Here is a 27,514-nt window from a genome sequence, read left to right as displayed (position 1 = left end):
CAGATAGCCCTCCTGCACATCAAGCAGTCCGATGCAGTAACTGTGAATGCGGGGTGAGTGTAGTTATCTGACCCTTGACAAAGTACAACTGTTTTTTAGGGCGCAAGTTAAGTATGCAGAAGTGTTCAGAAGTCCTTTTGACCAAGACTGGGGCGGGACAGTTCAGCTGAGGGGGCGACGCCCCCTCCCCCCCCCCTCTGTTGCGCCGGGTCTGTTACACTGGGGAGATATTTCAGAAGTCGGAATCTTGTGAACCCCATCCCACCCCAGCCCAGCCCAGAAAGGGGCAGATCAGAGCAGGCAATCATCCCACAACCTGTGGGGAAACCAGTAATACACAGACAGCCTGGGGGAACATGCAGACTCCCCACATACAGCCCCCCGAGCCTGGTGTTGGCCCCGGAGACCTGGCGGCTGCGCGGCTGCAGTGCTGTGACCCACGGTGGTGGCGGTCCAGCTGTGCTGAAGGCGCTGTGTCTTGTGTCCGCGTGTGCCCAGCTGGTGCTGATCATCGGGCTGGCGCAGGCCCTGGTGGTGTTCCGCGTGGTCGCCACGGTGGTGCTGTCGGAGTCGGAGTCGGCGTTCCTGAGCGAGCACGCCAGCACCACAGCCGTGATGCTGGGCGCCGTGCTGCACTACCTCACCATCACCATCATGACCAAGGTCAGGGAGTCCGGGGAGGGCGTGTGTGTGTGTGTGTGTGTGTGTGTGTGCGCCTGTGTGCGTACGTGCCTTTGTGTGTGTGCAAACCTTGTCGTGTGTGTGTGCGTGCGCGCGTGCCTTTGTGTGTGCGTGCGCGCGTGCCTTTGTGTGTGCGTGCGCGCGTGCCTTTGTGTGTGTGTGTGTGCGTGCGCGCGTGCCTTTGTGTGTGTGTGTGTGTGCGTGCGCGTGTGCCTTTGTGTGCGTGTGCGCACGCGCCTCGGTGTGTGTGCGAAACCTTGGTGTGTGTGGGTGTGTGTGCGTGCGCGCGTGCCTTTGTATGTGTGTGTGCGAACCTTGGTGTGTGTGAGTGTGTGCCCGTGCGCACCTTGTGTGTATGTGTGTGTGTGTGTGTGTGTGTGTGTGTGTGTGTGTGTGTGTGTGTGTGTGTGCGTGCGCACCTTGTGTGTGTGCGAGCCTGGGTGTGTGTGTGTGCGTGCGCACCTTGTGTGTGTGTGTGTGTATGCGAGCCTTGGTGTGTGTGTGTGCGAGCCTTGGTGTGTGTGTGCGCACCTTGTGTGTGTGCGAGCCTGGGTGTGTGTGTGTGTGTGTGCGCACCTTGTGTGTGTGCGAGCCTGGGTGTGTGTGTGCGTGCGCGCCTTTGTGCGTGTGTCTTTGTGTGTGTGCGGCTGTGGTATATTTCGCAGGGTGAAAAGTGTTTGAAGACCAGTGTGTTTCCGGTCATTCCTTTTAATGTTCCATTATGAAATCAGCAAAAGATTAGATATCAAAACAGTAGAATTTTTCAGTAAAGTTTCTTGGCTTTAACACATAATGTGCTTATATCTTTGTTCCAGGTAAATAGTAATAATAACTTTTTTGAAACTACACTGTGGTTAATGGGGTAGAGGTTACATCATCTCTCTTCCTCTAACCAGTTTTGTTCTCTGTTCTTTGATGCGTATCAGTAAAGGCGAACAAAACCACAGTGTTATCTGTAATAAGTCATCTATTATAACTGTTCCTATTTGTTTTCCAGGTGAACAGGAAAGTGGCCTTATACCTGTGTAATTTGGGTATGTGCAATAATTACTCTCTCTATTACATTATCCTTTGATTATATATGTATATTTCACAGTGTTTATGTTTGTGAAAGGTAATCTTTAACTCTCCGTACACTCATTCACATGTGATGTCAGTGGGTGTGTTCGGTACTCAGGGGTTTCTCTCAGTCAAGAACAGTGACCCACAGTTCCCTCTGTTGGTTGTGTGGTAGCTTACAGCTTGACAACAGCCTGCACTGCTGGGCTGTCCAGCTCTTGGCAGTTGCAACAACTCTCTTATAGGTCACCTGCTGCCAGAGATTGAGAACCCCTGTAAGTTATTAATCAGTTCAGCAAGCAATGTATTTGACACATATTTGAGCTTTTCTCATGGGGGCTTAAAGGTATTAAGATCACTTTATTGGCCCTATACAATTTCTTGTATGAGGAATTTGTCTTTTCGCAGACCCCAGCTTGCTCCATGAGACACACAGACAGGGAGAGAAGCTGGGGGTCAGAGCGCAGGGTCAGCCATTTATACGGCACCCCTGGAGCAGTTGGGGTGAAGGGCCTTGCTCAGGGGCCCAACGGAGTAGGATTCCTCTGCCTGCGGTGGGATACCCTTCCATCTACAGGCGCAGATCCCCCCAGTAAGATTGGCCTGTGGTGTGGAATGCTGGATTTGAACTCAGAGCCCCTTGACGCTGGCTAACCCTGCTTGCCGGTGCAGCACTAAGCTTAACACGGAGGAGACACAAACCGTAGTTCTGTTGTCGTCCCGCAGAGAAGACGCGCTCCTTCGCCGCCACGGAGACCAGCTTCACCGTCAAGATGTTCACCTTCCAGTTCTTCACCCTCTTCTCCTCGCTCATCTACGTGGCCTTCTTTCTGGGGAGGTAAGACCCGCCCCCTGCCCTCTGCCCTCTGCCCCCTGCCCTTTGCCCTCTGCCCTCCCTCCCTGTTCCAGCCCCGGTAGTCGAGACTCTTCTCGTTGATCGGAATGCTGGGGTTTGGGTGGGGTCTAGTCTGGCATCTGTCCTTGTACGCCCATGACCAGGGCTTCCTGGGGCTCCCAGGTGACGCGACATCTAAAGGCGGTCCCTCAGACTGCAGCTTGGGCCCGACAGCTCAAGTGCTGCAGGTTCGAGCAGGTCGTGGCACCGGCACTAGCCGACTGTGACTGAGATTTCCCCCGAGCCGGGACGCACAGTTGCTCTGAGTGTTTTTGCCCAAGGACAGCTCGGGCTTCGGGATGATGGCACTTTTGCCTTTTAAAGGAATAAGGATAAAAAGGGGGTGGCAGTGGTGAGCAGGTGCTGGGGCCCTGGGTTTAATTCTTGGGGTGCTAAATGCGTAGTTTGTGTGCTCTCCCCATGTAGGTGGTCTGGTTTCTTCCCAAAGTCCAGAAACACTAGTAGGTTCATTATCTTCTGGAAAAATTGGCCCTGGTGCACGTGTGTGCGTGTTACTGTCTGTGTGGCCCGAAATGGACTGGCGTCCCATCCAGGGTGTATCCTGCCTTACGCCTGTTGCTTTGCGGGATAAGCTCTGGCCCCTCCGGATGGATGGAAGGATTGAAAGGGAATGAAATGCTAAGGAGCTGTAGGACACCTCGTGGCTTCCTGGGTCCCAGTCTGGCAGCGCGAGTAGCCTAATTCTGGTCTTTTCCCATCAGGATCAATGGGCGTCCCGGGAACTATGTCCGGATTGCGGGGAAGTGGAGGCTGGAGGAGGTGAGCAGTCCGCCCTGTGCAGCACCACTGAAACTGTCTGTGGCCTGGCTGGTTTGTAGGATGTCACGCCTAGGGACGGATTATCCCTGAGAAAGGACATATCCGTCAGCCTTTCGGAAATGCAAGAGACCAGGGCTGTGCGCAGAGACCCCAGCGCAGCTTCAAGGCACAGAGCGTTTTTTGCATTTTGTAGGCGTAGCAGAGCAGAGAAGCCTCACCTCCAGATCTGGGCACCTCTTCAGCCCCCCAGACTAGCGTCAAGCGTGTGAGGAACGCCCGCGCCATCGTCTCTGGTGGCGGTATTAATCCTCGAGGGGCCTGCCGTCGTGCTGCGATCCGACGCCAGCAGGGGGCGCTGTTCAAGCTCGCGCATGACCCCCCCGGTCCGTGGGGTCGGGGGTCAGTGTCCGGGTGCTGACTGGGACTGTCTCCTCTTCCCCAGTGCCACCCCAGCGGCTGCATCACCGACCTCTTCATCCAGATGGCCATCATCATGGTGCTGAAGCAGACGCTCAACAACGTCATCGAGTTCATAAGCCCGTGAGTGCGCCCCTCTCCCACCGGTTAGATCATGGGGGACCCGGAGCGAACTGGGGAGCAGCTGCCCAGCCCCCCCTTGTCGTTTTGCCCGCTCCGTGAAAAGAGGGAGGCGTCCGGTGGGCTGCTTTGAGCCCCCCGCGTGCCGACCGCTGTTTCAGGGCCTCCCTCTGGGCTTGTGCGCTGTGTCTCCGCAGCTGGCTGGCCAGGTGGTACAAGATGAGGAGGAAGACGGGGGCCAGCGCAGGGTGCCGCCCCTGCGAGGAGGGGGGCCCCGCGCCCCGCAACTGGATCCGCAACTACGACCTGAAAGACGTCGATGCCTTCAGCCTCTTCAACGAGTTCCTGGAGATGGGTTAGTCCCCGGGAAATCCCAGTTTCTCCGCCGGATCCTGTCTCTGGCCCAGGCCGAGCACCGGTCAGTCGTTGGCAGAGGTCATTTGGCTCTTCGGCCCACCTCTGTGTATCACGGAGAGCTACAGTGAGAGCTCAGTGGCTAGTGTGTGAGCTCTGGCTGTGAGAGCAGAGCCGTCTCTTGCTGTCCTAGCTACCCCTGGAGCTGACAGACAGACTGTTAATAGTGAGGCAGTCTTGCCCAGCTAATGCCCTGCCCTTTTTACCTGGACACAGACATCATAATAATAATAATAATTGCTTACACTTATATAGCACTTTTCTGGACACTCCACTCAAAGCGCTTTACAGGTAATGGGGATCCCCTCCACCCCCACCAGTGTGCAGCCCCACCTGGATGATGCAATGGTAGCCATAGTGCGCCAGAACACTCACCACACATCAGCTATCAGTGGGGAGGAGAGCATGAAGCCAATTCATAGAGGGGGATTATAAGGAGGCCATGACTGGTAAGGGCCAATGGGAAATTTGGCCAGGACACCGGGGTTACACCCCTACTCTTTTCGAGAAACGCCCTGGGATTTTTAATGACCACAGAGAGTCAGGACCTCGGTTTTACGTCTCATCCGAAGGACGGCGCCTTTTAACAGTACAGTGTCCCCGTCACTATACTGGGGCATTAGGACCCACACAGACTGCAGGGTGAGCGCCCCCTGCTGGCCCCATTAACACCTCTTCCAGCAGCAGCCTCAGCTTTCCCAGGAGTCTCCCATCCAGGTACTGACCAGGCTCACACCTGCTGAGCTTCAGTGGGGCTGCCAGCTGGGAGCTGCAGGGTGATATGACTGCTGATAATCTAACTGAACAAGTAAAGTTTTTTTCCCTGCTGAAAAGAGAACAAAAGAAACGCAATGTTTCAGGCTGTGGAGTCGTCTTTGGGTGTCCACGGGCTCCACAGCCGAAACGTTGAGTTTCTTTTCTTCTCTGTTCAGGAGAGAATAAACGTTTTACTTGTTCCTTTGCAGCCTGCGCCTGCTGATGCAGCTCCCCACCTACTTGAACATAATCTACCTGATACAGCTGCTGTAAACACGAGCGGGGAGGACTCAGCAGACCAGCTGTCCTGGGGGCTGCTTGCGTATGATTGAGTTTAGGGTTACTGCTGTTGTGTCCACCTGATCTGCAGTCGGCAGTGGTGTGTTTTGGGGCCATGCTCCGGGCAGAGTGAGGAGGTGCTTGTGGCCCCGTACAGGAGGGTCAGCTCCGACAAGTCACGTCTCGTCTCGGTCGCAGTGCTGCAGTTCAGCTTCACCACCATCTTCGTGGCCGCCTTCCCCCTGGCCCCCCTGCTGGCCCTGCTGAACAACATCATCGAGATCCGGCTGGACGCCATCAAGATGGTCAGTCTGGAGAGGAGACTGGTGCCCATAAAGACCAACAACATCGGTAAGGCAGCTGTGTGGGCGTGAGAGTGAGTGTTGTGCGTGAGACTGTGTGATTGAGTGTGTGAGACTGTGTTGTGAGTGTGCATGAGTGAGTGTGTGCATGTGAGTGTGAGCGTGAGACTGTGATTGAGTGTGTGAGACTGTGTTGTGAGTGTGCATGAGTGAGTGTGAGCGTGAGACTGTGATTGAGTGTGTGAGACTGTGTGATTGAGTGTGCATGAGCGAGTGTGAGCGTGAGTGTTGTGCGTGAGACTGTGTGATTGAGTGTGCGTGAGTGAGTGTGAGCGTGAGACTGTGATTGAGAGTGTGAGCGTGAGACTGTGTTGTGAGCGTGAGACTGTGTTGTGAGCGTGAGACTGTGTTGTGAGTGCATGAGAGTGAGTGTGAGCGTGAGACTGTGATTGAATGTGTGAGTGTGTGAGACTGTGTTGTGAGTGTGTGTGTGAGACTGTGTTGTGAGTGTGTGCATGAGAGTGTGTAAGTGAGTGTGCATGAGCGAGTGTGAACGTGAGACTGTGATTGAGTGTGTGAGACTGTGTGATTGAGTGTGCATGAGCGAGTGTGAGTGTTGTGCGTGAGACTGTGTGATTGAGTGTGCGTGAGTGAGTGTGAGCGTGAGACTGTGATTGAGTGTGTGAGACTGTTGTGAGTGTGTGCATGAGAGTGTGCACGAGTGAGTGAGCGTGAGACTGTGATTGAGTGTGTGAGACTGAGTGTGCATGAGAGTGTGTAAGTGGGTGTGCGTGATTGTGAGCGTGAGACTGTGAGTGTGTGAGACTGTGTTGTGAGTGTGAGCGTGAGTGTGTGAGACTGTGTTGTGAGTGAGTGTGAGCGTGAGACTGTGAGTGTGTGAGTGTGTGAGACTGTGCATGTGAGTGTGTGAGTGTGTGAGACTGTGTTGTGAGTGTGCATGAGAGTGTGTAAGTGAGTGTGTGAGAGTGTGAGACTGTGTTGTGAGTGTGCATGAGAGTGTGTAAGTGAGCGTGAGAGTGTGAGACTGTGTTGTGAGTGTGCATGAGTGAGTGTGTAAGTGAGTGTGCATCAGTGTGTGTGTGTGTGTGAATCAGTGTGCAAGATAGTGTGAGTATGAATGTGGGTGTGAGAGTCTGTGAGTGCCAGTCTGCCCTCCGCTGTGTTCAGAATCCTGACTGGCACTACCGCGGCCTCCCTGTTGCCCCCGCAGGCGTGTGGTACAACGTGCTGAAGGCGGTGGGGGTGCTGGCAGTGATAGCCAACGGCCTGGTCATCGGCATCACGTCCGACTTCATCCCTCGCCTGGTGTACAAGTACCGCTACGGTCCCTGCGCCAACGGGACGGCCACGCATCTCCAGTGGGTCTCATCGGTCGCCTCCGCCTTCCACCCCTCGCACGTCTCCAGCCTGACTCCAGCTTCCACACTGGTATCCAGGAAAACTCTGCTGGGAGACGCAGAGCCTGCACCAGCAGCTGGGATTTTCTCCAGTTATCTTCCTACATTCAAACATTCCTACATTCTGTGTCAATTCCTACATTCTGTGTCTGTTTTCTGCGAGATATAAGTAATGAAACTTTCACTCTTTTGTGCTCAACCCATACTGACTCTTACACTGACTGTTAGTGAGGAATACAAGCAGACAGTGATGAAAAGTGGGAAATGTGCAATTTCTTTTGGATTATCTGCCCCTTCACCTTGATTGAACGAGCCCGCTGCCCCTCCGTGCGTTGATATTTCAGGGAGCTGACTCTTCCTCTCTCTCCTCTTCCTCCCTCTCCCCTCCAGTTGTATGACCGGCTACATCAACAACACCCTGTCCACCGTCTCGGTGTCAGATGAGAATATCCAGAAGGACTTTCTGCCCAGTCAGCTGAATTACAAAGGGCTCAACGTCACCCACTGCAGGTCAGCGACGCCTGAAAGACCTCTGTCCTCTGCGCCGGCTTAGTCTTGACAATTTCCTGTTAGTGTATTGGCCGAGAGGTGTTGCGATTTCATGAACCACAGCTAGATCATCGCAGCCTCCCTGACAAAATAAAAATATTTGATTTAAAATGAAATATTTTATGCACAGGGCTGTGCTCAGGCTGAAGTGATGCCTGTTGGATGACAGCAGGGTGTTTCAAGCGATGTGGTTTTGAAGCATAGAGTCCTGCGCTACAGATAGCAGAATAGAGAGACACCATGTCTGGAACCCTGTCTGCTCTATAGTGCAAAAGGCTCTTGTTTGCAAGTTCTGATTGTCAGTGCTTCAAATCAATTTAAATCAGGCATTGGTTAGAGTGCAGGCAGGCTCAGTAACAGTGTGTCAGATGGGTGAGAAGTTCGCATTTTGGCCTATGGATTGTGAACGTGCACAATAAGGCAGTGCAGGTGTCCTGGCCTCTGATTTATGACCAGCAGCCATATCACCCTGCAACTCACAACTGGCAGCCCCACTGGAGCTCAGCAGGTGTGAGCCTGGTCAGTACCTGGATGGGAGACCTCCTGGGAAAAACTAAGGTTGCTGCTGGAAGAGGCGTTGGTGGGGCCAGCAGGGGGCACTCACCCTGCGGCCCATGTGGGTCCTAATGCCCCAGTATAGTGACGGGCACCGTCCTTCGGATGAGACGTAAAACCGAGGTCCTGACTCTCTGTGGTCATTAAAAATCCCAGGGCGTTTCTCGGAAAGAGTAGGGGTGTTACCCCGGTGTCCTGGCCAAATCTCCCATTGGCCCTTACCAATTATGGCCTCCTAATAATCCCCATCTATGAATCGGCTTCATCACTCTGCTCTCCTCCCCACTGAGAGCTGGTGTGTGTGAGAGGACTGGAGCATCATCCAGGTGGGGCTGCACACTGGTGGTGGTGGAGGGGAGTCCCCATTACATGTAAAGCTCTTTGAGTGGAGTGTCCAGAAAACCGCTATATAAGTGTAAGCAATTATTATTATTATTATTATTATTATTTAAAGGCAAGAGCTTGCATGTCTGCAACTATTGTCTCCGCAGTTACAAGGACTACAGGAACAGTGAAGACTACACCTACACCTCTCAGTACTGGCTCATCCTGGCCGTGAGGTTTGGCTTCGTCATCTTGTTCGAGGTGAGACGCCCTCTCCAGCGCTGCCTGCTGACTAATAACGCACCGTCTGGCCAGCTGTGTGTAAGATGTATGTGCACAAGCATTGGGGCAGATTGCCAAAGTACCCTGCTGTCTACTGGAAATAAAACTACTGCACATGGCCTAGATCATATTTTCTATGTGATCTGCTTAGGCGTTGCTTTTTTTTAGCTTCTGTTTGTTGACCTTCCTGGTCGTAAGGGTGGATATATGCTCAATGTGTTCCTAAACCTGTCGAAGTGATGAAGGCTTGAAGGATGTTCTGCGTGGCCTGAGTCACTCGGTCTCTCAGCTGTGGGTTTGCAGCTTCAGGGCCACATGTTCACAGACAGTGAAATACTGCACACTCTCTGCACCACAAACAGAGCTCCGGCCTTCTCCTGCAAGCAGTACATTGAGCTGCAAAGTGGAAACCGTAACTTGATCGCTTTCTTCCTGCTCTCTTCCTGTCTGTGCAGCACATTGCCGTCATCTTCAAGTTCATAGCGGCCTGGTTTGTACCTGACGTCCCTCTGAAGGTCGTAAACGCGCGACTGGAAGACAAGCTGCAGAGGCTGAAGCAGGAGCTGAGGTGTGTCCAGAGGCTCCCTGGCGAGGCCCGGGAGGTACAGGGCTGTGTGCAAACAGCAGTGTGATGGGATCGGTCTCAACAGGTCCCATCATGCCTGCCTCCCTCCCGGGACCTCATGGGAATCTATGTTTTTTGCTTCGCTGAGATTAAGTCAGTGATCAGATCACAAGCTGTCAGGGACAAGACGTCGTAGCCGGATTGTCTGCTGTAGTGCAAGGTTTTAACTAAAGGTAATGCTAAAGGAAAATAATCATCAGGTAATATCTTATCCCACCTGGGATATTGATATTTATAATTTCTAACTTGTTCACAAAATACAATACTCCCATTTCATATAGAACTAGAGACAATTCTTTATTATGTGCATCAACATTTTCATATTTCAGGCTTTGCCACCTTATATCTAGAAATTAGCATTACCTCAGTTTGATGTGAGGTAGTTATTGAATTTTGCACGATTCTCATTCGGGGAGCAGGACTAGCAGGCTTGCTGAGATCTGAAAAACTCTTAACACACAGATTCTATCAGTAGCGGCACCCACCAATCAGAGTCCAGTTACTGGATCCTTTGTTCCTATTGGGTGACGAGCAGGTGGTTCCGTCCAATAAAAAGGCACCCCTGAGTGCCGCTTTGATGTTTTCGATTGGCTGACCGATCACTACTCTGACTGAGTGGGACCAGGGTTTTTAAACTTAAAAACACAATATGCAAACAACTTCCACGGATTCAAAACTCTACGAAAATTTGGGCATTTGTCTGAAATCAAAGTTTTGGTTTTGTAAACTTCAAAGACTGTTTTTGCTCTTTCAGGAATATGGAGCACAAGATGATGGAGGAGTAAGAAGAAAGACACCCAGGCCACCCCACATCATGAAACTCTGAGGTGCAAAGATATGAACTTGTTCTTTTTTTATTATTATTTTATTTGGATAGTCAGCCCTGCTATAAAGAGCCCAGAAGACTGACGCTGGCAGCAGGGACCAAGCTCCCTTGGGGTTTTCACCTGAAGGCAGGAAATGAAGTCATAGGGCTTGAGGTGGCCTCCCTCACAGCATCATGGGAGAGCTGCCATCGGTGTGAAACAGCAGACAGCTGTGATCCCTCCTCTGGTGGGACTTCAGGCTCCTATCTGGGACACCACAGAGAACTGCGCTAACAGTGTGGCGGCAGGGTGCTCGTTTCTGGTGTTTCAGGCCACACCGGAAAAGGTTTACAACAGGACCAGAGACGGCCATCCTGCTTCCACACCCAGCTGAGTGACGCCCAGTGCCAAGCTGTGATTCCCGCCGAGCAGCGGAGAGACTGGGGTTCGCCTGTGTGCCCTGAGTGAACCCCCATGACTCCTGATTCACTGAGTCACATCCAACACAGGGGGCTCTCAGCTCCTGCCCGTGCAGACGTTTATAACTGACAGGGTGACTTTTCAAAGCCTTGAGTGGTGTTTCTTTCCAAGCTCCAGGGAATCCCCTGCTCTATTCCTGAAGTCAAGCAGGAGGACGATCGTCTGTCTCCCCTCCCCAAGTCTTTTGCTCGTAATGCATTTTGTTTCGGTCGCTTGCTCAGAAAAAGGAACGCAGAAGATACACGCAGCAGAGGACGCAAGCAGCCACGCCGGGGAAGTGATTTTTAAATCAAGATCAGAGGGCACTTCTTTACCCAAAGGGTGGTGGGAGTGGGGAACATGCCCCCCCAGCCAAAGTGTTGAAGCTGATACTCTGGCTTCTTCCAAGGCACAGATCATTAATGATTTACTAACAGACAGGCTAGAGGGGCAGAATGGACTCCTCTCGTTTATACCTGTCTCTTCATTAAGGGATCTCATCCAGTTAGAGAGGTCGGGTTGTAGAGAGAATTAACTCTCTCTGGATGGGAAGCTGTCCAGGTCTGTGAGACAGTGCTGACCGACGAGGGGCACTATATCGAATCAGAGTCCACCACCTCACCTGTCTCTGCCCTCATCAGATCGCTCTGCATCCTGCCCTCTGGATATTATGGAAGCTACATCAGGTTCAGTTTTTCCACACGTGTATTTTCGCACAATATGCTGAAGCTTTTCTATGTAGCAGGCTTTCACCGTGGATCAGCATTCTCTATTCCAAGAGTGTCTAGTAAAGAAACAGGGTTTTTTTTACATACGCTGTTTGTACTTGCAGTTTGTCATTGCCTGCTGCAGTCGTGTTAACGATGCTGAGAGAGGGCGGGAGGGCTCTGAGTCTCGTGCAGTATTAAGACGCGTTCCTGCCGTCCGTGTGCTCAGTGCTCGTGAGGTTAAAGAGCGCCGGGCCAGCAGCTCAGTGTCTCCTCTGTCCACGTCCTCGGAGGAGCAGACATCCCCTCGCTCCGTGACTCCGATCCCCCAAGAGCTCCCAGGCCAACCGAGAGACGCAGCCCCGCACGCAGCAGTGTGTCCTGGGGTCCCGGGGGAGCCCCAACAGGGATTTTCAGCAAGGAGGGGGGCATCCCTACCAGGTGCCCAAACCCCTCTCTCCTGGCTCTTCTTAATCTGGGGGTTTCAGGGCTCCCTCAACACCCCATCACAGTGAGTCACCCCAGGAGCCCTCATTTCTGCCGCGGGGTCCCCTGATATCGTCCTTCCGGTCAGTGAGGAGAGAAACACAGACCCCCCCCACACACACACACGCCCCTTCGCCGCTCTTGAACTGCACCCTGAGGTGCTGGAACCCCAAAACGCTGCCCCCACCCGCCCTCAGGGCACATCAGTGAGTCCAGGAGAGATCCAGCCAGTGGAGAAAACAATAATAATACAGCGGACACTTGACTCAACTTGTTTTATGCTGACATGGAATTCTCCCTCTGTGTTCTCAGTTTATTAAATATTTAACTCCTTACACTTATATAGCGCTTTTCTGGACACTCCACCCAGAGCTCTTTACAGGTCATGGGGATCCCCTCCACCCCCACCAGTGTGCAGCCCCACCTGGGTGATGCTCCAGTCCTCTCACACACACCAGCTCTCAGTGGGGAGGAGAGCACAGTGATGAAGCCAGTTCAGAGAGGGGGATTAGTAGGAGGCCATGACTGGTAAAGGCCAGGGGGAAATTTGGCCAGGACACCGGGGTAACACCCCTACTCTTTGCAAGAAACGCCCTGGGATTTTTAATGACCACAGCAAGACCTAGGTTTTACAGTACGTCTCATCTGAAGGGAGGCACCTTTTTACAGTACAGTGCCCCTTTTACTATACTGGGGCATCAGGACCCACACAGACCGCAGGTTGAGCGCCCCCTATTGGTTCCATTAACACCTCTTCCAGCAGCAGCCTCAGCTTTCCCAGGAGTCTCCCATCCAGGTACTGACCAGGCTCACACTGCTGAGCTCCAGTGGGGCTGCCAGCTGGGAGCTGCAGGGGGATATGGCTGCTGGCCATGATGATCTGTAAATGATCAGACTTCACCGTTTCTTGACCTAGATTCAGACCTGCTGAGGTTATTAACAGCACCAATGTGCACCAATTGAGGCTCCACACATGGTGTGATGATTTTTTCAGACTACTTGACTTAAAGACTGTAGGCTCGGAATGTTACGATGTCACAGTTTAAACCGGATCCATCGGGTGAGTACAGATATTTATGTACAAAACAAAGGCAACCGCGCAATTTCTCACAAAGTCAAAATGCAACTTAAATAGGTCAGCTTGACTAAAACAACACACATGGCAGGCGTTCGTTTGGATGAAGATGGGCTCCTTCGCGCAGTCTTTGAATTCTAGGGTGCACAGGTGGCTCTGCGCAGGGGTGTATGGGAACTGTAGGCGACAGTGTCCGAGAACTACAAGACCCGCCAGCCACTGCGCCGGGGTCGCCGCCACACCTGGACGAAGCCCACAGAAACTGAAAAAAACAACAAACAAAGTTGTCATGCTAACACTCGTCAATGGCGAAAAGAAAGAAAACGATTTTCAAGTTAATTACTTACACACGTTAGAACTTAAAAATCAGTCCTCTACAAACTCTGACGGCAGCGCAACTGCTGTATTGTATGAATACCTTAATGTGTTGTTTTTTAGACAAAAAAAAAAAGACGTGCGATACTTTTCCAAGACAACGGTGCAGGGGTGTATCGAGTCTCGCCTAAGTTACAGGCGAACAAGACCTGACACGCTGAGGTGCCCTGCGAGAGCGAGGAGAGAGCGGAAAACAGCAGGTGCGCGGAATGAATCAGGTCACCACGTCCTCCAGAGAGCTGGGCGGACACGCACTGTGGCGGGGCAGCGACCGGCCCTCACCTGTAACCTGCAGGGCAGCGGGGGGCTCACCTGAGCCCGGGAAACCAGAGGGACCGGCCCGCGGACACAGGCGCGGACGTGAAAAGGGGGAGGCGGAGGGCGAGAGAGAGAGAGCTCTGAACCCTGTCGCGGCGCGGTGTTTGCACAGCGGAGGGTCGTGAAAACATTTAAGAGCGCTTCTAATCGAGAATAAAGCGCTCGGTCCCGTTTGGTAGTCAGTGCCTCATTGGTTTGAGGATCTCATCCAGGGTGTCCGCTTCAACAATACAGGTGCGCAGCTTGTTCCCCACTCGCCCATTTACACAACTCTTTGTGTAAATCAGTGCCCCACCCCCACTTTCGCAGTTCGCGGCTCGCAGGTGTACTCCTACGTCACGTACTAAGTTATCATTATTGTGGAAGTGTGTGGACAGAGTCATAAGAGACGGCGGGTATGATGATGATGATGATGATGATAACGAAAGAGGCGGCGTAGTTCGCGCCGCTGCGGCCGCTATCTGTCCACCCCGGGTGGGGGGGGAGACGCGCCGCGCCGCGCGGGGAGGCGTCCAGGTGGGGGTCAGCGCGAGGTCACGTGACGCGGGAGTCGCGCCGCCCAGGTAGCGCGAGCGCGTGACTGTCGCCGCCCCGCGCGGACTTTCGCTTCGCCCTCCGGTGGGGGGGGCGCAGGTGGCCGCGGCGGCGCGCCCCACGCACATCCCCGACTCGCCTTCCGCCGAGGAGGAGAGGCGTGAGTGTGTGTGTGTGTGGCGGAGGGGAGGGAGAGTTTGGGGGGTGATTTCGTTCTCGTTTTCGGGAGAGGAACCGACGCTCGACCGCGGCGAACAATGCGACCGAAACTGGTGACGTTTCTCTTCCTCCTCGCCTGCGGGCGGGCGGGCACCTGGGCGGCCGCAGGTGAGAGTTTCGCCCGGAGAGGGTGCGAGGGCCGCCGGGGGGGTCTCGCTTGGGGTAACCCTGTAGAGAGCGGGGGGGTCGCTTGCTTGCTTGCGTGGGCATTAAGAAAACCAGCAAGTGAATCTCGGACTCGCCCTGCGCTGCTGTGCAAAGCGGGGAGCGCGATTTCCTGAGGCTGAAATCTGCCTTTTTAACCCCTTTTCTCCTGCCATATCGGTGGAGCTGTTCAGCGTCGAGAGCGCAGAGGTGCCGACAGGACGCTGTCCAAAGAAAACACTGGAAAAGTTCAAGCGCTTTCTAGCACCGCAGTGTAAAAAAATACAGCTTTCTTCCTGCATTTGTTTTTTTTTAATGAACGACGGGTCAGCGTGCGAACGGCTGCGGACATATGGGCGCCCTAACACCTAGCACGGGGATTCAGTTTTCGTGTTTAAATGTATAAACCGTCGTGATTAAATTAGCGCCTTCATTCAGTTCTGATTCGGTTAATTGGCGACTTCGTCCAGTTCTCTTTTCAGCGGTGTGCGTGTGTGCGCGATCGCTTTTGTTTTCCAGCAGTTTCTGCGTCCGTGTCTTTGTCGCGCTGAGGGGAATGGAAACACACCCGAGGTGTGGAACACGTCCTGCTCTCTCGCTGGCCTGGTTACCGGGCTCGGAGCTGATCTCCCCCCCCCTGCGCTCGTCAGCTCCACCCGCAGGACCCCTCCTCTCCTGGCGGGCCGGCCCCCGCGCTCCTGTACCCTGACCCTGCGCTGGGTAGCGCCAAAGGAATATACTCATAACTCACCCAGGGGCGCCACAGATAAGGCAGGGAGGCAGAAACAACGATCTGCTCTGTTTCTGGGTGGCTGAGGACTCTGCTGGTGTCCCAGCTCTTGTCCTGAGACATCTGGGCTTTCCCAAGACAGCGAAAGCCTTTCCCTGCTCTTTTAGTTACACCTGTTTTGCCCACAGGGAATTCTCCCTCTGTGCTCTCTGATTATTAACTAATTAACTCCTGACACTTATAGAGCACTTTTTCTGGACACTCCACTCAGAGCTCTTTACAGGTCATGGGGATCCCCTCCACCCCCACCAGTGTGCAGCCCCACCTGGATGATGCTCCAGTCCTCTCACACACACCAGCTCTCAGTGGGGAGGAGAGCAGAGTGATGAAGCCAGGTCAGAGAGGGGGGTTATTAGGAGGCCATGACTGGTAAAGGCCAGGGGGAAATTTGGCCAGGACACCGGGGTAACACCCCTACTCTTCTCGAGAGACACCCTGGGATGAAGCCAGTTTATTACAGACATGGCACTCTGGTGTTCCTGTGAGCAGAGACAGGCAGCCCTGAAGGGCGTGATGCCAGCGCGTGACTGCTGGGTGTGTGCACAGTAAACACACCTCACAGCTGCAAGCAGGTGGAACCCGGGCACGACTGCCGACGGGTTCATGTTTATACCGGCCGGGGAGCATGGGGTCCGCTGGCGGGGCGGAGTTCAGGAGGGCTGGTTCCTGGCCGGGGCAGCTCGGCGGAGGCGATGTGCGAACCGTAGCCGTTGCCGAGGTGATGTTTAAAACTCCAAGAAGGGAAGTGGCGATCGGGGAGCAGAAACCCGTCGTTTGTCTGGCTGAAGTAAACTAGCCACTGGCTTGTACTGCCCCTGAGTAATAAAAATAATAATAAAAATAACTCCTCACACTTACACAGCGCTTTTCTGCCCCCTCCCCTCAGAGCTCTTTACGGGTCATGGGGATCCCCTCCACCCCCACCAGTGTGCAGCCCCACCCACACAGACTGCAGGGTGAGCGCCCCCTGCTGGCCCACTAACACCTCTTCCAGCAGCAGCCTCAGCTTTCCCAGGAGTCTCCCATCCAGGTCCCATCCGGGGGGGGGTAGAGATTCTGATTTAGAGGCATTCGGTTATAATCCAGTTAGGGATGGAGCAGTGGCTCTGTGGCTCTGGGTCTGCTCCTGTGGCTGGAAGGTTGCCGGTTCAAATCCTGCAGCCGGCAGAGGAATCCTACTCCATTGGGCCCCTGAGCAAGGCCCTGAACCCCAGCTGCTCCAGGGGTGCTGTACAATGGCGACCCTGTGCTCTGACCCCCAGCTTCTCTCCCTGTCTGTGTGTCTCATGGAGAGCAAGCTGGGGTCTGCGAAAAGATAATTCCTAAAACAAGAACTTGAGGTGGCCAATAAAGTGATCTTATCCTGTAGGTGGGAGCTTCATCCTACTGGCTCCTCAGCCAAGCACAGACTCCCACTGCCTGAACTGGTGGTTCCACCTGTGCTGAGTAACAGCACATCGCCAGCAGGGTCCGGCTAACGTGTCCCACAAGAAGTTAAAAACAGGGTTGGATTCCGTCCCTCAGATTTGGCACTAGAGTCCTCTTTCGTGTGTGCGTGTTCCTTTTTTCACAGACGGGAAAGAGTTCGATTCAGAGAAAGGTGTGACGGATGTCCAGGTTGAGCCCCTTGGAAAGAGTCTACCTCAGTGTGGAAGAGCAGCCGGGAGTTTTTGTTTGACCTGAAATGTGCGATTCCTCTATTGAAGAGCGATCTCTTTAAGATGTCGGCTGGTGCTAGCTACATGCTGTTCAGACTGGTATTTGACAGCCCCAGCCTGAACCTGTGGCCACAGTGCCTATGGGTTGTGTTTCCAGGAAGTAAAGGCAGGGCTGGTGTGGTGTGTTTCAGGACTCGGCCCTGCTGTTTCAGTCACACTGGAGGCTGCTCTCCTGTGTGTGTGTGTGGATAACCTTGTGTCCTGTGCTAGCAGCCAGCCCCCAGGGAGATCAGAGGGGGCTTTTCCAGATGAGGTGCTCATGCAAACACACGCTGATCAGGCGTGACCTGCCCTGCAAAAAACAGAGCAAGCGCCCCCACCCCCACCCCCTGGCTGTGCGCCTGACTGGGTACCTTCTTCCCAGTTTAACCTGCTCGGGCCTGCTGGTCATCCCCTGCCTCGTCATTGGTTCAGCTCGGTGTGAGCAATCAGAGGACACGGCCGGCTTGGCAGCTGGGATTTCCAGGCACAGGGCGCAGGAACCGCAGGGGAAACAGCAGTGTGAAGCAGTGCTGGGGACTCCCATCACTGCCCTCGGGGAGACAGCGGGCAGATCGTGACTCGGGCGGGTGGGGGTGTCCGGTTCAGGCCCACGCCCCGCTGCTGTGAGCAGGGACTGTCCGTTGTTTTCCCCATCACATGCTCTTGTCTCTTCGACGTGAAGACAAATGCTGCCCTGGACGGGGGTTGGCACGTGGCGTTTTCTGTGGGAAAGAAACGAGAGTGTAGTTCTTTGCTTGCCCAGTGCCCGTCTCTGGTCTTGGGCCTGCAGCCTGGAAACCTGACTGACGCTGTTATCCGTGTCTGTCTGTCCAGACAACGTGTGCAGTGGGGCCCCGGAGTTCCTGTCTCCCCTGGGGACCCCGGTGCTGACGTCGACTTTGGGGGCTCAGCTGTCCCTCAACTGCACCGCCAGGCTGTCCTCCGACCCGCAGGACCCACACTGCGACTCTGCTCTGCACTGGCTGAAGGATGACCAGCTCCTGACCAACACCAGCCTCTACCCCAGGAACGACTCCGAGTGGTGAGTGAGCTCTCTGGAGCTAACTTCCTTCACAGCTCTAGATGCTGGGATTCACGGCTGGGATTTACTTGGGATTTTGGTTATTTGCTAAGATTAGCTACTGCTGAATCATAGTAATATATATGTACATAGTATGCCAGATCCATATCGCAAGTAATCAGGGGGAAAGTGACAGGGCCAGGCTGCCTCTCTGGGAAAAAAACATTGCAGCAAGCAAAGATCAGTCTGGATTTTCGGCTGTGGGGTTCGGGCGCCCTCTGCTGGAGAGAAACTGAGATGCACACAAGAAATGCACTTAAATGCTGGCCTGGTCACACACTTGTTGGGAATGTTACCTTGTAGTACTGGGGATCGGAGTTTGAAACCCAGTTGGCTTGCAGAGATCCTGCCGAGAACTCTGCCTGCTCCGAAACCCGACTTTTAGAGCACGGCGGGGCAGTGGCTCTGTGGCTCAGGATCTGCGCCTGTGGCTGGAAGGTTGCCGGTTCAAATCCCGCGGCCCAGCAGAGGAATCCTACTCCATTGGGCCCCTGAGCAAGGCCCTTCACCCCAACTGCTCCAGGGGCGCTGTACAATGGCTGACCCTGCGCTCTGACCCCCAGCTTCTCTCCCTGTCTGTGTGTCTCATGGAGAGCAAGCTGGGGTCTGTGAAAAGACAAATTATGACCTAATGCAAGAAATTGTATAGGGCCAATAAAGTTATGTGATGTTATGTTATTATCCGGTTTTTCTGAGGACAGCTGTCCGGCGGGAATCTGTGGGTTCGGCACAGTGATGTCGGGATTCACATGGGCCCGTGTCACCCCACAGGTCTGCCAACAACGGCTCACAGAGGTTTGTGAGAAGTCTGCTGCAAGTTACTGTGAGGGATCAGGGGAGCTACGGAGTCTTCTCCTGCAGGCTGAGCAACGCCACAGCCACTTTTAAGCTGCAGAGAACGGGTAAGGAGCTGGAGCACACAAGTGGTAAACCCTTAATTTTCTCTGGCTTTGGCATCACTCAGGCCTCACGCTGAGTCCCTGAGTCAGTACTGACAGGCACATGAGAACTATAGTTACAGAATAAATGCACTGTTCACCCTGACTGGGCCATGAAGTTACTGCTGTTCTTGAGTTGCAGCACTGGGGCAGTGCGGTGTGGTAGTGCAAGTGTACTGTACATTATATCTATAACCTCTTGATCTATATATCACCCTGCAGCTCCCAGCTGGCAGCCCCACTGGAGCTCAGCAGGTGTGAGCCTGGTCAGTACCTGGATGGGAGACTCCTGGGAAAGCTGAGGCTGCTGCTGGAAGAGGTGTTAGTGGGGCCAGCAGGTGGCGCTCACCCTGCGGTCTGTCTGGGTCCTAATGCCCCAGTATAGTGGGATCGACATAAAACCGAGGTCCTGACTCTCTGTGGTCATTAAAAATCGCAGGGCGTCTCTCGAGAAGAGTAGGGGTGTTACCCCGGCGTCCTGGGCAAATTTCCCCCTGGCCTTTACCAGTCATGGCCTCCTAATAACCCCCATCTCTGAACTGGCTTCATCACTCTGCTCTCCTCCCCACTGAGAGCTGGTGTGTGTGAGAGGACTGGAGCATCATCCAGGTGGGGGTACACACTGGTGGGGTGGAGGGGATCCCCATTACCTGTAAAGAGCTCTGAGGGGAGTGTCCAGGAAAGTGCTCTATAAGTGTGAGGAGTGATTACTGTGTGAAAAGCAGGGCAGGGTGCAGTAGAGAGAGAGGCAGTAAGCCCTGGGGCGGAGCTGTGGTGAGGCCGTAGAGCAGAGTGCTGGGCTTTCAGAGGACAGTCTGTTCCCTGGTCTGTCCTGCAGGGCTGCCCAGCCACACCGCGGCCGTGATCGCGGCCTTCACCCTGGCGCTGGCCCTGGTGCTGGCCCTGGCGCTGTACTCCCGCTGCCGCCTGAACCTCAGGCTCTGGTACAAGAACGCCTACGGCGACTACGAGATGAACGGTGAGTGAGAGCACTGGGCTGGGACTGGGGCTGGGCTGGACTGGGGTGTATTTAGCTGGACTGGGACTGGGGCTGGGCTGGACTGGGGTGTATTTAGCTGGGCTGGTACTGGGGCTGGGCTGGACTGGGTTGTATTTAGCTGGACTGGGGCTGAGCTAGACTGGACTGGGTTGTATTTAGCTGGGCTGGATTGGGGTGAGCTAGACTGGACTGGACTGGGCCGTATTTAGCTTGGCTTGGCTTAGCTGGACTGGGCTGGGCTGCATTTCATATATCTGAGAGTCAAATTTCAGAGTCAAAGACCAAATGCAATGGAGAACATTTTAAGGAGTAGCTGGTAAGATCCTTCTTCTATGCTGTGTTTTTATCATTGCCAACATATGTGCTGCAGATTGCATATTTACTCATTTGGAGGTATGAGGGTTCACGACCCGTGGCGTGTTTTGTTTGCCATGTCACTGGAAGTTGTCATATGTGCACACACGTACTGTCCATGTATAGAAGAAGACATCTGTTCACACCTACAGGACGGGCTCTTAACTTTCCTCTGACTTTCCAGACGGGAAGCTGTACGATGCCTATGTCTCCTACGTGAACAATGAGCACGACCGGAAGTTTGTGAACTTCATCCTGAAGCCACACCTGGAGAACAGGTACAGCTACAAGCTGCACCTGCACGACGGAGACATTCTGCCCGGCTCAGGTAACTGCGGGCCGCCCCAACCTTGACCCTTGACCCCTGATCTCAGGCGTGCTGTAGCTGGTGCTCTGACACGCCCCCTCTCCCTTCCCCATCCCAGAGCCCTCTGCGGAGCTGCTGATGAACGTTAGTCGGTGCCGGCGCCTGATCGTGGTCCTGTCCAGGGCCTACCTGGAGCAGGAGTGGTGCACCAACAGCTTCAGGTGAGCGCAGGCAGGAAATTCAACACGGTTACATAGTGTGCACAAGGAATAGTCCCCATGTTCTTGAATACTTCAGAAGTGCTTGTTTACAGCTTTGATATAGCTTCTGTTTTATAGTACAGAAGTGTATTAGCGCCATGGAGAAAAAAATATCTTTTGTGTTTATACAAGGTAATATTGCATTAAAACGCAGTAATTAATTTGTGAACAATGCTGTTATTCTTCATGGAATACATTTGAATTTACAAGTATACAGCAAAATGCGGGACAGGTGTCATTTGAAAGGAGAAGGAACACTGTTTGTGTGTCTGTTTGCACAGACATGGATGTAAAGTGAAGGAGGAATACTGAACAAAAAGAAAAACAATTCCAGGAAGAGACACAACACACAGTTGTTGGCTTGCTGTGTACTGTGATCAACAATAACAGTAACATTGAGTCAACAGTAGGTATATAAGGTATAATGTACACCATATATGTTTTCCGCTCAGTGTTTAAAGAGTAGGCAAGAACCTAGGTACAGTACATGTTTCTGCAGTTTCACATCAAGAATAACAAACTTTTGGGGAGGCGGGTCATTTCTGCTTTTCACAGTCACTGCGAAAATGACGCGTGTGTGATCCAGGAAAGCTCAATCGCAGGGTGTTCCACTGCATGGACATGAAGGACAGTACACAAGCACTTTCAGATTCATTCTTCTGTCGTTGAAGTCAGTGCTAGTTTGTCTGGGACAACATTATTGCAGATCTATTACAAGATATTAATATAGTTTGCAATAATGTGCACGAATTAAATCATTGCATTTTAAAGCAAAGTAATCTCGTATGGACGCCAAAGGTTTGTCTTTTAAACGCCATACTTTTAAATACTAAACAATAAGCTTCTGTACTTGAGGTCTCTGCAAATTGGTCCGACAGGCCGCTGATGCAGTCCACTAAGGCAGTAGAAATCCCAGGCGAAGGATGTATTGGTAGTTAATGTACAAGATCGGAAAAGTAAGTACAGCTTCACGGGGGAAGATTCCCAAAGTCCTTCGGGCACAGGATGTGTGCAGAATGAGCAGGGAAATACAAAGTAGGGGTCACCAGTGGAAACAGGAGGCCCGCGTTTGCACAAAGAGTGGTGGGTGTCTGGCGCAAGCTGCCATTGCCCTGTGGTTGAAGCCGAGGTCTTGTGACTGGACCCCCTGCTCTCCTCCTCTCTCCGTCGCCCCAGGGAGGGACTCTGGCGCCTGCAGGAGCTGTGCCGGCGGCCCGTCTTCATCGTGTTCGAGAGCCAGCGCAGGCAGCTGAGCCCGCCCGCGCTGCGTCTGCTGAAGGAGAGCGGGCGCAGCGTGGCCCTCCTGCTCTGGGGCTCCAAGTCCATGGTGAGAGCCTGGGCCGCTGGGGGGCGCGAGTCCAGATCCGCGTTTTCACAAAGCCGAGATCCATAGCTGAGGTCAAGTGAGAGTGACTAACTCTCCTTCTTAACACTCTCTACCTTTTACTTGATCTTTCTTCTTGTAAAGAAGACTTTGGCTAGATATAGGGGGGAATATGTTTATATATGTACATTGAACGTTATACATGGGAATTGTTTTCGAAAAAATGAGAGCAGTGCTCGTGTGTTTCCCTATACCTGTCTGTTTGAGCGCCCTCTTCAGGTGGCTGGCGGTAAGTGTGGTTCTGAGGTTTCAGCCTTTTCTTCCTCATCTCCCCCAACCCCCCCTCAGACCCCGTCCTCCCAGTTTTGGAAGAGCCTGGTCCTGGAGATGCCCCGCAAGCTGATGTACCACCACAACACAGGGGACCCCCAGACTCTGCTCCAGGATGACAAGGACCCCATGCTGACCCTGAACCCCGACTATCTGGACTGCCGCCCCGACCCCGACCCTGCTGGAGACCTGGGTGAGCTGGGGGTGTAGCCTGTGACCCCAGATCTGACTGGGACCCCGACAGCAGATGTGCAGAGGCTCTGCTGTCTGGGTCTGGGTCTGGGCTGGACTAGAGATTGTATCAGCACAGCGCCTCTGCTGTCTGGGTCTGGGTCTGGGCTGGACTAGAGATTGTATCAGCACAGCGCCTCTGCTGTCTGGGTCTGGGTCTGGGCTGGACTAGAGATTGTATCAGCACAGCGCCTCTGCTGTCTGGGTCTGGGTCTGGGCTGGACTAGAGATTGTATCAGCACAGCGCCTCTGCTGTCTGGGTCTGGGTCTGGGCTGGACTAGAGATTGTATCAGCACAGCGCCTCTGCTGTCTGGGTCTGGGTTTGGGCTGGACTAGAGATTGTATCGGCACAGCGCCTCTGCTGTCCGGGTCTGGGTCTGGGCTGGACTAGAGATTGTATCAGCACAGCGCCTCTGCTGTCTGGGTCTGGGCTGGACTGGAGATTGTATCGGCACAGCGCCTCTGCTGTCTGGGTCTGGGTCTGGGTCTGGGTCTGGGTCTGGGTCTGGTCTAGAGATTGTATCGGCACAGTGCCTCTGCTGTCCGGGTCTGGGTCTGGGCTGGACTAGAGATTGTATCGGCACAGCGCCTCTGCTGTCCGGGTCTGGGTCTGGGCTGGACTAGAGATTGTATCGGCACAGCGCCTCTGCTGTCCGGGTCTGGGTCTGGGCTGGACTAGGGGAGAAAGGCCTGCTTGTGTGTGCTTGTCCAGTCCTGCCTGGTTTCCCCACAGGGCTCCTCCCCTGCAGCCTGAGCTACAGCTGGATGTGGGGTCCCAGCTCTGAATGTATCATGTCTGCCAAAGCCCAGGATTGTGTTTTAACGGACCCTTGTCCAGTGGCTCCCATCTTCTTTCAGGGAGCTCAGATAGCTGCCAGCCCCTTTTCCCCAGGCTCAGTCGAACCCGCCGCTCGACTGGAGTGACAGATCCGCGACTCCTCCTGGCGTGAGCACCGCCGCCGAACTCGGGGTGCCCTCCACGAACCTTTCTCTCCCTTTGGCCCCCCAGGAGTTCGCCTGCCGGTTTATAAGGCCCCCCGTCCGAGAGCCCCCGTGCTCCCCGCTGACCCCCCCCCTGCGGCGGACCCGAGGCCCAGCGACGTGGACATCGACGTGTCCGACCTGGGCTCCCGGAACTACGGGGCGCGCACGGACTTCTACTGCCTGGTCACGGAGGAGGACCTCTGACCCAGGAGCCACAGAGGAGGTCAGGACACACGCGCGGGACCTGGCTGTCAGTTCCTTCGGCTGTATCGGACCTTTCTCTTCGCGCCCGGCGGGTTGAAGTGGGGTGGACCCGAAGCGGGCCTGGTCCTGCTCTTGTGAAGGAGCTGGAGGAGGACTGTTGACGCTGGACACCCCCGGAGCTGCAGTCGACGCCGACCCCCCCGAAGATCTCAAGGGGGCCTCGAGCGGCACCGGCGCCGTGCAAATCTCCGGGACTTCCCCGGGCGAGCCGGGGCGGGCGTTGGCGCTGGGCTGCTTCGGCTGCAGCTCCCACAAGCCCAGTGCGGTCCTCTCCGACAGGCCATTTCTCCCAGTACGCCCCCTGACCTCACTCCGCGCCACGCCTCAGCGCCCCCTGCTGGCTGACGTCTAGAGCGCAGAGGAAAGTGGAGACTCCATTCGGGAAGGAGGGCAGGGCGCGGGTCAGGAGAAGTGTAGCCAGACGCCGTCCACACTGGACACACGGGAAACCAATGGACATTTCCGGCACCGTCCTTGGATTTCACCTACCTGTTATGATTCCTCCCCTGCTTTAGCCCAAGAAATAGATGTTGAATTCTGTGTATCCGAGCAAGCAAAGAATCGACATGAGAGACATGAAACACTCAACAGGTGCTCTTAGTTTCAGCTCTGGTCTGCTGTCTTCGAGCCAGACGGGGCAGTGGTGTGGGTTGCTCTACAGTTTGTTCACACTGTAGGAGATTAAATGCATTATGTGAATCAATCAAAATCAATCAGGTAATCAATGAGGTTTTCTCGACTATGCCTTTAGCAAAATGCTGCAATGTATTGTAATTATAACCCTGATCGTCTTGCTTAAGAAATGGCCTTGCGGGTATTTTAACAGTAAAAGGCTGCTGCATCTGAAAAGTGCATTTCATTAATATTGTCATAATGTAATTCCTTTTTAATGAAACGGCTTCTCTGAACAGGGGGACAGGAGATCTGCTGAGCTACTTTGGATTGTGTTGTTCACACTGGTCAAAGACCAGTGGACACAGCGACAAAAGTTGCTGATGTGTCACAAATGAGATTTGTCAAATGTGTACAGCGCAGAAACGCAGATCCTTCCTCGGGGTGCATAGTTTTACAAAAGGACAAGAATTATTTCCTTTCTTTACTTTATATACCGCCTCGGCTATTCTCAATATCTGTTCATAAAACCTGCTTATCAAATTAAAAATATAGGCCTCTTTATATTTAGGGTTGGAGTTTATCGCTCGCGCTAAGTCAGTGACTTTTGGCACAGTAGAGCACAGTGTGGTCTGATCAGCAAACTGTAATGTTGGAAAGCAGAGGACTGGAGCTCCTGCATCTCACTGTGCTGGTGATAACCTACCACGTCCCCATTACTTCAGAAGTAAAGGATGGAAAAGATGGCACTTTAATAATGTATGTATTCCTCTTTTTTATTCACCTTTAAAAGGCGTTGTTAGAGAGCTGGCATGGACGAGTTACTCAAGTTCCTGTGCGCTGGGGAACAGGGAGGGGAGAGCCGGAGACCTGCTGGTGTTGAACTCCACTGCTGCAGTACCTGCTGCTCGTCAGCAGGTGGCACTGCTGCAGTGGGGTGGGATCCCTAAGAAATTCTGTTGGCTGGTGCTGTTTGTGCTGTGACTGTCCTGGCTGTGGCCCAGACAATCCACTTAGCTGATTTTATTTCCTGGGGGGGCAGCGTGTCCCCGAGGCACTCCTAGAGCCCGTCCAAGTGCATCGTCCTAATTGAGATATTAAATCAGAAGATGGCTTAAGATCTGAGTACACAGTTTCTGCCAGCATCCAGCCTTAAAAACGTGTGATGATGATCTGTCGGGGGGGGAAAAAAATTAAGACCGGCTCAAACACCAACCCATCGGCGTGGGGGTGACGTCGTTGTTGGCCAATCGCTGCACAGGGCTTGTGCTTGCTGCTGGTGAGGCTGTCACTGGGGAGCTGCTTCTCCCACTGACAAGCCCAGGGTGGGGGGGGTCTCTGGAAAGCCTCGCAGAACAGCCTGAACCCTTTCTTCCCAGCAACACCCAATTTTCCTGTCCGGACCAGGAGCCATTGACAACACAGTCTCTCCAACCGGCTCAGGTCTGAAGGACGGACCGAGAGAAAGATCAGCATTGGCACTGGCTGAAGCAAACTGGAACAGGGTTCCAGTGGTGTTGGTTTGCGCAGCGAGGAGCGATATGTACAGGTCCGTACAGGCCGGCGTTCTCTGCCAACAGGATGGGTGGGGCTGCGAACTCTTTGTTCCTTCACACCACAGTGGGGAAAAATATGTAAGCAGAGAAGAAGGGGGCGGAGTTACTGTGCAAATACCTTCAGAGGCCTTTGCCAACTGCCTTCATCAGCACTATACTGGGCGCAGGCTCACAGCCAGCAGAGATCCCAGTACTGGGTACCCCAGTTTAGAACTTCCTGAACCTGTGCTTACAGGCCGTGCTCCACACGTGTGCTCGCTATCCTATGATGCGAGAGTCCATCTTATTGCCGATGCGAACTTAAAGTGGGGCTTGTTTTTTATGAAGAATACTCCAGTTGAGCCACCTGGTGGCACAGGGGTGAGCATTGCTGCCTTGCTGGGGCCCTGGGTTCAGTGCCACAGCTGGGGTACAGGCCGCGTGGGGTTTGCATGTTCTCCCCCTCCTGTGGGTGTTCCAGTTTCCTCCCACAGGGACATGCTGGTGGGGTAATGGGCTTCTGGGAAAACTGACTCTAGGCGGGAGTGTGGTTGTGTCGGTGATGGACTGGCGTCCCGCCCAGAGTGGATCCTGCCTTGTGCCTGTTGCTTGCTGGGATAGACTCCAGCTCTCCTGCAACCCAGAATCGGATAGAAAACAGCGATCCTGAATTGGAAGAAAAGAGTTGGAAAATGGACGGAGGGAATATTGCTATTTACCTGGAGTGGGGCGTTTTGCTTGGCTTCTCGGTGTGAAAGAATTAGTTTAAACGGCACTAACCCCCTTGTGGGCCAATCTTAAGAGCTGAGCAAGGATGGGTCAGGTAGGGAGATGAGACCGCTACAGGGGGAAGGGGAGTTAGTCCTGCTGTACAATCTGACCTCCCTGAACTCTCTCCTCAATTCACTCCTGAAGCAATTTCTCACTCCCACGCGCCCAATCTTCTGTGCAGAGGGGCCACTGTGCATCTTCCAGGTGGGGCTGCTGGTGCAGAATGACACTGTGTCTCCCACGTGGGGCTGCTGGTGCAGAATGACCCCTCTGTGTCTCCCAGGTGGGGCTGCTGGTGCAGAATGACCCCTCTGTGTCTCCCAGGTGGGGCTGCTGGTGCAGAATGACCCCTCTGTGTCTCCCAGGTACAGCTGCTGGTGCAGAATGACCCCTCTGTGTCTCCCAGGTTGGGCTGCTGGTGCAGAATGACACTGTGTCTCCCACGTGGGGCTG

At 53.8% G+C, this 27,514-nt stretch overlaps 2 protein-coding genes across 2 annotated transcripts in view; both read left to right on the top strand.

The window, feature by feature from the left end:
• LOC102688340 (anoctamin-9) overlaps positions 1 to 11,535 on the top strand; it is a 30,007-nt gene extending 18,472 nt beyond the window's left edge. The window contains exons 13-24 of the mRNA XM_069181708.1: positions 499 to 663; positions 1,679 to 1,715; positions 2,467 to 2,578; positions 3,358 to 3,415; positions 3,858 to 3,955; positions 4,150 to 4,307; positions 5,600 to 5,752; positions 6,935 to 7,082; positions 7,512 to 7,631; positions 8,717 to 8,810; positions 9,287 to 9,399; positions 10,211 to 11,535. Coding sequence (XP_069037809.1) covers positions 499 to 663; positions 1,679 to 1,715; positions 2,467 to 2,578; positions 3,358 to 3,415; positions 3,858 to 3,955; positions 4,150 to 4,307; positions 5,600 to 5,752; positions 6,935 to 7,082; positions 7,512 to 7,631; positions 8,717 to 8,810; positions 9,287 to 9,399; positions 10,211 to 10,241 — 1,287 coding nt within the window. The 3' untranslated portion in view covers positions 10,242 to 11,535. The remainder of the gene's footprint in view (positions 1 to 498; positions 664 to 1,678; positions 1,716 to 2,466; positions 2,579 to 3,357; positions 3,416 to 3,857; positions 3,956 to 4,149; positions 4,308 to 5,599; positions 5,753 to 6,934; positions 7,083 to 7,511; positions 7,632 to 8,716; positions 8,811 to 9,286; positions 9,400 to 10,210) is intronic.
• A 2,726-nt stretch (positions 11,536 to 14,261) lies between these two features.
• sigirr (single immunoglobulin and toll-interleukin 1 receptor (TIR) domain) lies at positions 14,262 to 24,992 on the top strand. The gene is made up of 9 exons (XM_069181641.1): positions 14,262 to 14,543; positions 17,904 to 18,111; positions 18,922 to 19,052; positions 19,927 to 20,067; positions 20,627 to 20,770; positions 20,868 to 20,970; positions 22,186 to 22,336; positions 22,682 to 22,856; positions 23,905 to 24,992. The coding sequence occupies exons 1-9, from the start codon at positions 14,474 to 14,476 to the stop codon at positions 24,081 to 24,083; spliced, it is 1,302 nt and encodes a 433-aa protein (XP_069037742.1). The 5' UTR covers positions 14,262 to 14,473; the 3' UTR covers positions 24,084 to 24,992.
• The last annotated feature ends 2,522 nt before the right edge of the window (positions 24,993 to 27,514 follow it).

Source organism: Lepisosteus oculatus, chromosome 21 (genome assembly GCF_040954835.1).
Source record: "Lepisosteus oculatus isolate fLepOcu1 chromosome 21, fLepOcu1.hap2, whole genome shotgun sequence".
NCBI classification, from domain to species: domain Eukaryota; kingdom Metazoa; phylum Chordata; class Actinopteri; order Semionotiformes; family Lepisosteidae; genus Lepisosteus; species Lepisosteus oculatus.
This window is presented reverse-complemented; position numbering and strand designations above follow the sequence as displayed.